Source organism: Nesoenas mayeri (genome assembly GCF_963082525.1).
Source record: "Nesoenas mayeri genome assembly, chromosome: 28".
Lineage (NCBI taxonomy): Eukaryota > Metazoa > Chordata > Aves > Columbiformes > Columbidae > Nesoenas > Nesoenas mayeri.
In genome coordinates, this window is record NC_137558.1 from 144,074 (window position 1) to 156,411 (window position 12,338).

Here is a 12,338-nt window from a genome sequence, read left to right on the forward strand (position 1 = left end):
GGTCCCCATCCCCTCCCGGGCCATGTCCGCTACCGCACCCCTGGTCCCCTCCCGCTCCCTATCCTCTCCCGGTCCGTGTCCTCAACCCCTCCGGGCCACCCGCCCCAGCCTGTGCCGTGTCCCCCGCTCCCGGTGGCTGCTCCATCAGAACCATGGAGAGGGCAAGAGGGACGTGCGGCCGCGCCCGGGGCACCGGGGCTGCACCGGCCCCGCTCAGGGCCCCGGTCCCGGTGCGGCGAGAGGTGACGGGGATCCCGGCCCGGTGCGGGAAGGTGGTGGGGAGTCCCGGACCGGGGGGCTCCCCGTGTGGCAGGGCAGGGGGGTGCGGAGCGGTCCCGTTACCCCACCGGTGCGCGACGGGAGCGTGGAGCCAGCGCATTCCGCCAGGAGGCGTCGCGGCGCAGCTCCGGAGCGAGCGCGTCCACACCGGAGCCGGGAAAACCAGAGCGAGGCGCAGCGCAGGGACGAGGGCGCCACCTCGTGGCGCGGAAGCGGCACCGCCGCACAGTCAGCCCTGGGGGGCCTCGGGAGGTCCTGGAGCGGGGGGGTGGCCCCGTCGAGTCGCGGTGCGGGGGTTTACCCGCCGAGGTGGCATCACCGCGCTCCGGTGTCACCGACGCCCCGCGGAAGCCGCGGGGACGAGAAGCGAAAGCGGGAGGCGGTGCTCGGGCTCCCTACACCGGGTGTGTCTCCCCCTCTCTCCGGGATCCCTCGGACTCCTGGGTCCGCCCGCACTCCAGGGTTCCCCCAGCACTCCGGGCTCCGGGGCCGAGGGGGTTAAGGCGGCGACGTGACGTGTCCCCTCCGGCCCCGCCCTACGGGCCGCCCCGCGCGAGCTGTCAGCGGCACCGGGCCCGGTAACGGCACCGCGGGGAGGGCGGGTCCACGGAATCCGCCCGCCGGGGGGAGTGAGGACCCCTCCGTAGGGTGGGGGAGACCCGGGGTGAGCGTGCCACAGGTGGGGAGTCCCGGGAGTGCCCCCACGTGGCGCGGCCCCGGGGACGGGCACGGGGTCGCCGGTGCCCCGGGGAATCACTGCGGGTGTCCCGTCCCCGGCGGGAGGGTGCGGGGCCCCATCACCTCACAGGTCTCGGGCAGGAGGCAGTGGGGATCTGTGTGTGTGTCCCCCCAGTCCTGGCTGCTTCCTCCTTCACGCGGGACAGGCTCCCCCACGCGGGAACCCCGCAGTGGGGCTGCGTCCTTGGCCACGTCCCCACGTCCTCACGTCCCCATACCCACGTCCTCACATCCCCATACCCACGTCCCCACGTCCTCAAATCCACGTCCCCACTTGCAGGCGGGATAATTTTAGCTGGGTCTCCACCCCGGGGCTCTGCCCACACCCCGTAATTACGGGCATGGCCCTTGGGGCCACACTGGGAGAGCGGAGGCGGCCGGTACCCCGCCCCCGAGCACCGTGTCTCCCCCCAGCCCGGCCATGGCAGGGCTGCTGCAGGCGCTGGTGGGGGCCTCGGAGAAGGCGGGGACCATCGCCCGGCTGTGCCGCGCAGAGGAGCCGCTTTTCCAGCTGCTGGTGGCTGAAAAAAGCGGCACCGACAAGAACAGGAGGTTCCTGCAGGACTTCAAGACGCTGGCGGACGTCCTAATCCAGGAGGTCATCAAGCACGACCTGGGGAAGGAGGTAGGGGGCGGGGGGATCCCCAGGGTGTCCCCATGTCTCCCTGCGCTGTGGCTGAGCCACCCTGTCCCCACCAGTTCCCCGAGCTGCAGGGCCACATCCATGGGGAGGAGTCAAATGAGTTCAAGAACAGGCAGGGTGAGTTCTGGGGGTGGGAACAGCGGAGCCGAGACCCCCACACACTGGGGGTCACAGCTGAGGCTGGGCTTCTGGCAGGGGACACAGTGGTGGTGCGGGTGTGTGACACGCCAGGTGACACTGCGGCCCTGCTACTCTCCGTGCTGGAGCCCGAGCGAGAGGCTGCCGAGCTGCTGGCAGCTGCCGTGCACCGGGATGTGACGCTTGGGGATGCAGAGCTGGCCAGCGTGGCGCTCAGCATCCCCCCCCAGGACCTGGCCATCTGGATAGACCCCATCGGTGAGGGGGTGCTGGGAGAGGGCACGTTGGGTATCCCCCTGTCACTCACTGAACCCCAGCAAATTCAACTGCACCCTTAGACTCCACCAATGAGTACATCGGGGGGCGCGAGGACGTGGCCCCCATCGACGGTATCACCCCGGCGGGGCTGTGCTCGGCGCTAGTGCTCATTGGGGCCTATGACCGGCAGACGGGCTGTCCTGTGCTGGGCATCATCAATGAGCCCTTCTACCGTCGGGACCCCCTGACCCACAGGTACCGGCACACTGGGAGCACCGGAGTCGGGGGGGAGATGCAGATGGATCCTGGTCTCCAGATCTGGGGAGAGCCTGGGGACCCATTGGCAGCACCCACACTCAGTGTCCTCATCCCTGCAGGTGGCAGGGGAGATACCACTGGGGCGTTGCCTATGGGGACACGCAGCTGAGCTCTCTGAACCCCCCGCCGCCGCGCCCCACGCCCTGCGTGGTGCTGAGCCGGGCGGAGGGGGGACCAGTGCGGGAGGCCCTGGGTCCCCTGTGCGGTGACCGCCTGTGCTTCGCCGCCGGTGCTGGCTACAAGATGCTGTGTGTCATCCTGGGGCTGGCGGATGCCTATGTCCTCTCCGAGGGCAGCACCTTCGCCTGGGACGCCTGTGCCCCCCACGCCATCCTGCGTGCCCTGGGCGGGGGTGCGGTGGCCCTGGCAGGGGCCCTGCAGGCACGGAGGGCGGGGGACACCAGCCCCCTCCCCGAGCTGGTGTACAACCGCCCGGTGGAGGGAGCGGTAGGGGCCAAGCGCTGGGCAAACCAGGGGGGGCTCGTGGCCTACGTGCACCCCCAGCACCTGGAGGCTGTGCTGGCCGCGCTGGCCACTGTGCCCGGGCTCTGAGTCACCGGTGGCTGGGACCTGGGGTGAGGGCATGGGGTGGCAGGGACCCAGGGGTGCAAGGGTGTGGGGAGACTGCGAACAGGGGGGGCTGGGATTGTGGGGGCACGGCATGGGCTGGCAGGGACCAACAGACGCAGAATGTCCAGGACCCCGGAGTTCAGGGTATGGGGTGACAAGGACCTCAGGGTGCTGGGTATGGGGTGACAAGGACCTCAGGCTGCTGGGTATGGGGTGGTTGGGACAGGGTGGCAGGGATCAGGGTGCCCATGACTTCGAGGTGCAGGTTATAGGGTTACTGGGACCCTGGGGTACAGAGTATGGGTGACAAAGACCCCAGGGTGCAGGGTATGGGGTGACAAGTACGTCGGGGGTGACAGGGACTGCGGGACAGCTGGGACCCCGGGGTGCGGGACGGGCTGTCATCTCTGTGTCCCATGACCTCCCGGCGCGACACCCCCATGTCCCCCATTAAAGCGTCTCCCTCGCCCCGCGTGTCCGTGCGGCCCCGGGAGGGGGCGGGCGGGGCGGCGGCGGCGGGGCCGGGCTCGGGGCGGGCTCGGGGCGGGCCCGGGGCCGCCTGTTGACTCGTCCCGGCCCCATCACATGATCCCGTAGCGCACGGAGCGGGTGGTGGAGCAGCGGCGCCGGTGAGGCCCCGGGGGGGGGAGCGGCGGCTCTGGGCGGCGAGCGCACCGGGAGCGGCACCGGGAGCGGCACCGGGACGCCGGGGTTCGGGCGGGGGGAGCGGGAGCGGGCCTGGTGCCGGTTCCGATACCGAGACGGCGGCTCCCGCAGGACGGGCCATGGCGGTGGAGGGCGGGATGAAATGTGTGAAGTTCCTGGTTTTTATCTTCAACTTCATCTTCTGGGTGAGTGTGGGGCTGGGGGAGGTCGGAGGGGGAGCTGGGGCCACTGGGGGGGGGCCCTGGGACCGGCAGCCCAGGGCAAACGGGCTGTTCCTCGCCGGCCCCGCCGGGGATGAGCCCGCCCCAGTCCTGCGGCGGGCAGCCCCTCCGCCTCTGTGTTGTCCCCCCGCCGTGTTTTCCCCTCCGCCTGCTCCCGTTCCCATACATCCCTTGAACACCCCCCGGACCCTCCCGCAGGCCTTGAACTGGGGGTCATGGGGACGCGGGGGGGCTCCTGCTGCCTGGGGGTGCTGCAGAGGGTGCAGGGGGGTGAGGGGAGAAGCCTGGCACCAGGCAGTGTCGTGGCTACACACCACTGTCAGTAGGTTCCAGGGTTAACAAGACTGGGCTGGGGCGAGGCCCTGAGGTCAGGGTGGGGACCCCATGGGTGGCCGTGTGTCCCCCCCCTCCTGTGCCCCACAGCCGGGGTCACCCCATGGGGCAGGGCTCAGGTTTGGGGAAGTCGGGGTGAAGCAAGAGGCACAAGGAGCCCAACGGTCTGTGTGGGTGTCGGGGGGGGACAGGGGGCGAGTGCCTTCCCGGCCATCATCCCGTCCCCCCCACGCAAGGAATGACTCGTCCCTGATCCTGCTGAGCTGAGTCACCCCCGGAGGGGCCGGGGGGGTACATGGCAGGGACACCGGTGCCAGCCCCCCCAGCTGGAGTGTTTGTGCAGCAGGCGGCTGGGCCGGGCTCTGTTTGCCCACACCCAGCGAGCAAACAGGGCCAGTGCACAGGGACGGTACAGGGGGGTCCCCACTGCTGCGGGGAAACTGAGGCTGGGCGGAGGGGGGTCTCACTTGTGAGGGGGGTGGGATGGACCCACTCCTGTCTCAGTACCGGGGAGGGGGGGCTGCCGGTGCCCGGGTGACCCATGAGACGGCATATGCTTGGGCCCCCCAGCCACCGATTGGGCACCCCCTGATCTGCCCTCAGACCCCGTGGCTGGGCGGGGGGGGCTGGCGCCATGTCCCCCGCTCCGAGACCTCTCACCACAGCCAGAATTCCAGATGTCCTGAACTTCTCAGCATTCCTGCGGCCACCAGTTTGGCCCCCCCCTCACCACACTGGGGCGGGCGGGGGCAGGACCAGGGTCCCCCTCCCACCACCATGGGGACATCACTGTGGGGGGCAAACCCCAGAAGATCCACCCCCGTCACCCCCAATTTGAGGCTGAACTCCCGCACTGCTCAGTCTCCACGAGGATGCTGAACTGGGGGTGCCCCCTAGCCGGGGGGGGATCGCAGCTCCACAGGGTAGGGGCTGCACCCCAATCCCCTGTGCCCCCCTAGGTGTGCGGGGTGGCCCTGGTGGCCATCGGCATCTACGCGCAGCTGGCCCTGGATAAGGCACTGGCCGTCAGCAGCACCTCGGCCGCCGGCAGCCCGGTCGCCATCCTGGTGCTGGGCATCGTCATCTTCTTCATCTCTTTCTTCGGCTGCTGTGGCGCCTGGAAGGAGAGTTACTGCATGGTCACCACGGTCAGCACCCTCCCTCGCCATTATCCCACCCCCCCCCCCCCCCTTTAATCCTCCCACACTGACCCCCACCACGTTCCCCCACAGTTCGCCGTCCTGCTCAGCGTCATCTTCCTGGTGGAGGTCGCCGCTGCCATTGCTGGATACGTCTTCAAGGACAAGGTGGGGACGTGTGGGGAAGGGGTTCAGACCCCCTTGGGTGCTACAGACCCCCCCTGACCCCCCGGCCCCCCCAGGCGCGCTCGGTACTGGAGGAAGGGCTGTGGGACGCCATGCGCAAGTACGGGGAGGACCAGCCGGTGACGGAGGCAGTGGATGAGATCCAGAGGGATGTGAGTAATGGGGAGGGCCCAGGGGGGGCTGGGACAGTGGGGTTCACCTCCCCTGACCCCCTGGGTTGTGTGTGTCCCCGCCCCCCCGCAGTTCCAGTGCTGCGGAGCCAACAACTACACAGACTGGTCCAGCATTGAGAGGTTCAGGGCCAATGACACGGTGCCACGGTCCTGCTGCCACAGCAATGCCACATCCTGCAACGTCCACCCCACCCCTGAAACCGTCTACGAGAAGGTGAGACCCCCCCCGTGTCCCCCCTGCCGTGGTCAGGGGGGGTTTGCCCCCCCCTGAGCCCCTCTACCCCCTGCCCCCCAGGGCTGCCTCCAAAAGATCGAAGCCTGGATGAAGAAGAACATCCTCATCGTGGCCGCTGTAGCGCTGGGCATCGCCTTCTTTGAGGTAGGATGAGGGGCTGCGACCCCTCCAGTGTGGGGCTGGGACACTCCCAATGTGGGGCTGGACCCCCGCGGGGCGGGGGGGGGGTGGCACTGTGCAGGGTGGAGGTCACACCCTGTCCCCTGTTTTCCCAGATCCTGGGCATCATCTTCGCCTGCTGCCTGATGAAGGGCATCCGCAGCGGCTACGAGGTCATGTAGCCCCCCTGGCTCTCGCTGCCCCCCCCCAACTCGGGGGGCACCAGGGGCTGTTCCCCCTGCCAGCTCCTCGGGGCAGGGCCCCACGTGCCAAACCGCTGCCGGGGGGGGGTCACTGCCATCGGAACCCTCCCCATGTGCCTGACAGGTGGGGGCTGGGGGGTGTCCCCAACTTTGGAAATACAGTAAAAAGAAAAGCTTCTGTAGAGCTGTGTGTCCCCCTGGGCTGGGGGGTGGACGAAACAAGGGGTCCCACGGAGGTGTGGGGGGTCCCGAGTGCCATGGCAATGCCACCAGCTGTCCCCAAACCCTGCGGGGACCTGGGATGAGCACAGCAGGTGATGGTTTGCATGGCACCGGTATCGGGGTGTTATTGGCAGTCCCGGGGGGTTCTTACAGCCCTGGGGCAGTCCAGCAGCCCTGGGCGGGGGGGCAGCAGCCCCTCGGGGAAACTGGCATCCCTCAGTGGGATCTGGGGGTCCCATGTGCCCTGGCAATGCCACCAACTGTCTCCAGGCCCTGTGGGGACACAGGACCAGCACAGCAGGTGATGGTTTTCACGGCACGGGTGGTTTATTGGCAGCTTGGGGGTGGGTCCAGCACCCCGGGTGGGGATCCAGCATTCCAGAGGGGGCACAGGGGGGGCCTAGCGGACGCGTTGGGCCGGCTTGGGCAGGATGATGGCCAGCGCCAGGTCCACCAGGCAGGCAGGCAGGTAGGACGCGGGCAGCCAGAGCAGTTTGGCGTCCCAGCCGGCGCTATAGCGGGTGCGGGGGTGCCGCGCCCCCAGCGCGTGCTCCATGCAGCTCGTCACCTTGCACAGGTCCCCGTCGCAGATGAAGTTCATGATCAGCCGCTGCACCTTGAGGTCTGGGAGGGCAGGTGCAGGAAGGGAATGAGGGGGTCAGGCAGGGACAGGCAGCCAGTGGGCAGGGGAAACTGAGGCAGGGGATGCCCCCACTCAGTACCTTGAGGTCTGGGGGGTTCAGGCAGGCAATGGGGGGTCAGACAGGGAATGGGGTGTCAGGCAGGGACAGGCAGCCGGCAGGTGGGGGAAACTGAGGCAGTGGGTGCCCCCACTCAGCACCTTCAGGTCTGGGAGGTGCAGGAAGGGAAGGGGGGTCCAGGCACCCAGGGTAAACTGAGGCAGCACCGCCCCTGCTCACACTGCTGGAAGAACTCCTCGCCGTAGCTGCGCCGCGTCTCGGGGGGCAGGCGCTCCCAGAGCTGCCGCAGGGACCCCTCAATGCTCTCCAGGTTGGTCACGGCTGTCTTGAAGAACCCAGGCTCCACGATGCTAACCTTGACACCAAAGTGGTACATGTCCCTCCTGCAGGGTGACACCTATCAGCGCCAGGGCTTGGGGGGGCTGTGGGTGGCTGGAGGTGGGGGTTCAGCACCCACCGCAGGCTGTCAGAAAAGGCCTCAATGCAATATTTGGAGATGCAGTAGCCACCACCGTTGGCCGAGAGGCGACCGAGGACACTGGAGGTGTTGACCACGCGGCCACGCGCCCGCTTGAGCAGCGGCAGGAACGCCAGCGTCACCTCGATGACGCCGAAGGCATTGACAGCCATCACCCCTCGGTAGTCCTCGGGGGACATCCACTCCGTGGGGCCGATGGGGTTGGCCACCCCCGCATTGTTCACCAGCCCAAAGAGGCCTGAAGGCGACATGGGAGGTGTCCCTGGTCCCACCCAGACCCCATCCTCCCCAGCACCTCCCCAGGTCCCCCCACTTCCCCTGGGATGCCCCATCAACATTTTCCACCCCGCCAGCCACCCCCTGGGTCCTATCCTGACCCCCTAGGACCACACATCCCCCTCCCCAGATCCCATCTTGTGCCACCTCCCCCGCTCCCCAGGACCCCATGGGGACCCCACATCCCCCTCCCCAGGTCCCCTCCTGCCACCCCCTCCCCTTGGACCCCCTCCATCACCCCCTTTGCTCCCCCCCAACCTGCCATGTCCCCCCCTCCCTCCTCCCATCCCCCCTCACCTCCCCTCCTGCCCCCCTTCACCTTTCTCCCCCACCTCCCCCTGCACCCACTCCACGGCCCGGCGGATGCTGTCGGGCCGGGTGACATCGAGCAGGGTGGTGCGGAGGTGGCCGTGGCAGCCCCGCCGCAGCCCCTCAGCCCCTGCGGGGGTCAGGCAGGCGGCCAGCACCCGGTAGCCCCGTTGGGCCAGCCGGCGGGCCAGCAGGTGGCCAAAGCCGCTGTCGCAGCCCGTGATGAAGACGTGCTTGTCGGTCACCGTGGGGAGGGTCTGGCGGTCCCGCACCAGCCAGCCCAGCGCCCACGCCAGTGCAGCCAGTAAGATGTACAGCCACATGCTGGGGGCCTGAAGGGAGGGGGTACTCGGGTGGTTTGGGGTGTGACGGCACCTTGTGACACCCCCCAAATTGAACGAGGCTCTTGGGGGAATCACCAGCCCCTCCCTGTGTAGGGGACCCCCCAAATACAGGACTCTATGGGGGCCAGAGCTCCCCCAATATCCTGCCCACCACCATGGGGGTCAGACTCCCCCCAAGGTGGGAAAACAGGCAGATTTGAGGATTGACCCCCACCTTTGTCCCACGTGGGTCTTGGAGCCGTGGGGGACACTGGGCAGGGGTCCCTGCCCCGTGGTGGGGGGCAACACCCCACATCATCCCCCCCAGGGTGGGACCTTGTGCCCCCTGGTCCTGTTCCCCCTCCCACTGACCCCCCCGCCCCGGGCCAGCACGGCCGTGCTGGGATTAACTGGGCCTGTGCGTCAGCGCTTGGCCGGGACCCAGCACGGCAGCACCGGGGGGTCCCAGCTGCTGCTGCGCCCCTGGCTTAACCCTGTGTCCCTCCCGCCCCGGGCAGCGATAACCCTGGGTGCCCTCTGCCCCTGACCCGTGTGCGGACATTATTGTCACCACTGTGTCCGGACCCCCGTGTCCCTCCCGATAAGGAAGCCCACAGGGGGTGTGGCATATCACCCCCATCTCAGTGTTTTTTGGGGGTGTCAGGGCCCCCGTTTGCTCCCAGCTGTGCAGTTACAAACCTCCCGCTCCCTCCTGTGCAGGTGGGACGGGGGATCCACACTGACCCCACACACACACACAAAAAGGGGCAGCAGCCCCCACTTCTCCCCACCCTGAGGGGGCCATATGGGGACACCCCAAAGTCCCCTGGGCCAGGACAGGAGCGGGACATGGGACAAGCAGTCGCCCCCTGCCCGACGTGCACGAGACCCAACAAACTCATCTCACCGCACCCCAGTAGGGGCTGCTGCATCCCCCCAGTAGGCTGGGGGTGTAGAGGGGCATCCCCCCCACCCCCAAAACCCTCCCCGGGTACCTTCACAGGGCAGAGGGTCCAGCGGCTGTGGCGGTGGAGGCTGAATGCGCCGGGGGGGCCGCGGCCACTCCTCCCCCTGCGCCGGGGCAGAGCCGCTGCCAAAGGTCACGCCTGGCCAAATCCTGGCGGGGGGGCCACAGCCAGACCAGGGAGGGGTGTCCCTGGGATACCCCTCGCCCTGTTGGGGGTCCTTCATCATGGAGGAGCCCCTGACGGAGGGAAAGCCCTCCCCCCCAGGGCACGCAGAACCCCCCTTATCCCCTCCCCAGGGAGCTGGGGGAAGCTGAACTTCCCCCCCCCAGGGGGATTAGAGCCCTCCCAGCCCAGAACGGTCCCTTTGTCCAGGAGAAAAAGGGGCCTCAGAGCCGGGGTAAGCGCTAAAGAGGATGAGGAGGCTTAGGGGGGGCAGCCCAGGGGGCCCCTGCTTTGCACAACCGCTTTATTCTGCTTCATTCTGCCCCCTCAGCAGCGCCGGGGCAGGGGGTCCTGAGGGGCCAGGGGCTGCTGTGGCGCTGCAGCCATGGGGGGGTTTATCTGCCAAGGGGTCCTGGAGGGCTGGAGGCGGTCTCAGGAGCAGGAGGGCTGGAGATGCCCCTTGTAGACGTACTCCAGGGCGGTGGCGATGGTCCGCATGTCCATCTCAATACTGCGCGCCCAGTTCTCCACGTCACCGATCTCCTGCCAGGACGGGGGGTTGTCAGCAGGATTTTTGGGGGGGGGGTCCCACCTCCCTACCCACTCCTCTCCAGCATCCCATGGGTGTCTGGGACACCCTGGGTACCCACGGGGCTGCTTCTCTGTGTGTCCCAGAGGGAAATTGCAGCCAGGGCTGCGGGGGGGCCCCCCTGCCGGTGCTTATTGAGGGGGGCACACGGGACCCCCACCTTGAGCGCCTGGTTGAAGTTCTCCACCATGGTGATCCACTGCCCTGTCTGCTTGGCGAACTGGGCCGCCTGCACCTGCAGCGTCTTCACCTCCTGGTCCAGTTTCCGCTGGTTTACATAGGCCTGGGCCACCCTGGGGGGGGACACACGCAGGGGGGCACACGGGAACGCAAAACGGGGGCGTGGGGTCCCGCCCTAATGACTCCAGGGTGGGGGGGTTGGGGGGGGTGGAGAGGGGCCCAAGGAGTTGAGGTGGGGCCCAGGCTGGGGTTTTGCAGGGGAAAGGGGTCCCTGGATGGGGCTCAGGAGGGGTCCCTGGATGGGGTTTTGCAGGGGAAAGGGGTCCCTGGATGGGGCTCAGGAGAGGTCCCTGGATGGGGCTCAGGAGGGGTCCCTGGATGGGGTTTTGCAGGGGAAAGGGGTCCCTGGATGGGGCTCAGGAGAGGTCCCTGGATGGGGCTCAGGAGAGGTCCTGTTTGGGGCTCAGGAGGGGTCCCTGGATGGGGTTTTGCAGGGGAAAGGGGTCCCTGGATGGGGCTCAGGAGGGGTCCCTGGATGGGGTTCAGAGGGGGTCCCTGGATGGGGCTCAGGAGGGGTCCCTGGATGGGGTTCAGAGGGGGTCCCTGGATGGGGCTCAGGAGGGGTCCTGTTTGGGGCTTGCGGGGGGCGGGGAGGGTCCGTCACCGGGGCTTCCAGCAGTAAAAAGGGGCTGGGGAGGCGGTTCAGAGGGTCTCCAGCTGGAGGGGCTCCCTGGAGAGGGTTTGGGGGCGGCCCCCCAGCTAGGAGGTTTTGGGGGAAGGGGCCTGTGGGTTCGGGGGGGGTCCGAAGGGGTTTGGGGGGCCTCGGAAGGGGAATTGGGGGTGTTTTGGGGGCTCCGGGCCTCACCCCACGTTGAGGTGATCGACCAGGGCCTCGGTGAGGCGGGTGGCGGCCGCGATCGCCTCCCTGCGCCGCCGCTCTGCGCGGGGGGACGCGGCCGTGAGGGGCCGGCGGGACCCCCCAAATCCGCCCTGCTCCCCCCCCACGCCAGCGGGGCGCTGCGTGACGTCAGCGTGTGGGACGGTGACATCACACTCCACCTCGGCACCACGCCGCGACTGTCCCCCCCACTTCCGCCTTGGCGGACAGCGCCGCTGACCAATGAAAAGCGCGCCCGCGGTGAGTGGCAGCTCCTGCCGCCAATGGGAGGGCCGGTTGCCATGGGGACTGGGGGGCGGGCTCACCCTGCAGCTCCCGCCGCTCGCTCTGTCGGGCCTGGTGCTCCTTCAGCAGCCGGGACAGCATGGCGGCACGTGACCGCCGCGTGACCGCCCCTCCCTCGCCACGTGACCGCGCCGCGTGACTCGCCCCGCCTCCCGGTGCCTATAGGGGCTATAAGGGGCCATAACAACGGGGCTGTAGGGGCTGAGCTGGCGGGTACAGGGACCCGGGTGGTCCGTAGGGGCTGAGCTGGCGGCCCCGGGTGGCTGTGGGGGCCCGGGTAGGGCTCTATAGGTGTCTATAAGAGCCTGGGTGAGTGCTATAGGTGCCAGGGGGCCATAGGGGCCAGGCTGGGTGGGCTGTGGAGTCCCGCTGGGGGCCGTAGGGGCTGAGCTAGTAGCCCTGGGGGCCTCCTGAAGCTCGATGGAGGTCTGTAGGGGTGTGTGGGGGCTGTAGGGTCCCTGGGTCTGGGTGCGCTGCCCGCTCGGGGCGGCGGGAGCACCAGGTTCATCCGCTCGGTGCTTCCGTCCCGGCGCGGTTCTCCCCGCAGGTCCTGCCGCGGTCCCTTCGTCGCCACCTGCGCCCCGGGGACCTTCGGCTGTGGCGCCGGTACCGGCGCGCGAAACGTGCGCGGAAGCAAATAAAGCGGGTGGAAGTGGCCGCCCCGGCGCTGCTCCGGCGGCGCGGAGCG

General features: G+C 68.7%; 4 protein-coding genes across 5 annotated transcripts; 2 read left to right on the forward strand and 2 right to left on the reverse strand.

Moving 5' to 3' along the window:
- Window positions 1-1,432: 1,432 nt before the first annotated feature.
- On the forward strand, window positions 1,433-2,926 carry INPP1 (inositol polyphosphate-1-phosphatase; the record flags this gene model as incomplete). The annotated part of the gene is made up of 5 exons (XM_080360709.1): window positions 1,433-1,642; window positions 1,717-1,777; window positions 1,856-2,056; window positions 2,137-2,311; window positions 2,434-2,926. Exons 1-5 carry the CDS (start codon window positions 1,439-1,441, stop codon window positions 2,924-2,926), a joined length of 1,134 nt encoding a protein of 377 aa, XP_080216835.1. The 5' UTR covers window positions 1,433-1,438.
- A 596-nt stretch (window positions 2,927-3,522) lies between these two features.
- On the forward strand, window positions 3,523-6,429 carry CD63 (CD63 molecule). Of its 2 annotated transcripts, XM_080360486.1 has the most exons (8): window positions 3,523-3,573; window positions 3,722-3,795; window positions 5,124-5,312; window positions 5,397-5,471; window positions 5,546-5,641; window positions 5,733-5,876; window positions 5,958-6,041; window positions 6,173-6,429. In XM_080360486.1, the coding sequence occupies exons 2-8, from the start codon at window positions 3,730-3,732 to the stop codon at window positions 6,236-6,238; spliced, it is 720 nt and encodes a 239-aa protein (XP_080216612.1). In that variant the 5' UTR covers window positions 3,523-3,573; window positions 3,722-3,729; the 3' UTR covers window positions 6,239-6,429. The 2 variants fall into 2 exon arrangements, with proteins under 2 accessions (XP_080216612.1, XP_080216613.1); XM_080360487.1 differs by lacking the exon at window positions 3,523-3,573 and having other exon boundaries at window positions 3,597-3,795.
- A 452-nt stretch (window positions 6,430-6,881) lies between these two features.
- Window positions 6,882-8,568, reverse strand: RDH5 (retinol dehydrogenase 5; the record flags this gene model as incomplete). The annotated part of the gene is made up of 4 exons (XM_080360699.1): window positions 6,882-7,105; window positions 7,402-7,565; window positions 7,640-7,898; window positions 8,256-8,568. The coding sequence occupies 4 exons, from the start codon at window positions 8,566-8,568 to the stop codon at window positions 6,882-6,884; spliced, it is 960 nt and encodes a 319-aa protein (XP_080216825.1).
- A 1,394-nt stretch (window positions 8,569-9,962) lies between these two features.
- On the reverse strand, window positions 9,963-11,761 carry BLOC1S1 (biogenesis of lysosomal organelles complex 1 subunit 1). Its single transcript, XM_080360411.1, has 4 exons — window positions 11,671-11,761; window positions 11,333-11,405; window positions 10,448-10,580; window positions 9,963-10,241 (listed from the first exon to the last, which is right to left on the reverse strand). The coding sequence occupies exons 1-4, from the start codon at window positions 11,729-11,731 to the stop codon at window positions 10,131-10,133; spliced, it is 378 nt and encodes a 125-aa protein (XP_080216537.1). The 5' UTR covers window positions 11,732-11,761; the 3' UTR covers window positions 9,963-10,130.
- Window positions 11,762-12,338: the final 577 nt, after the last annotated feature.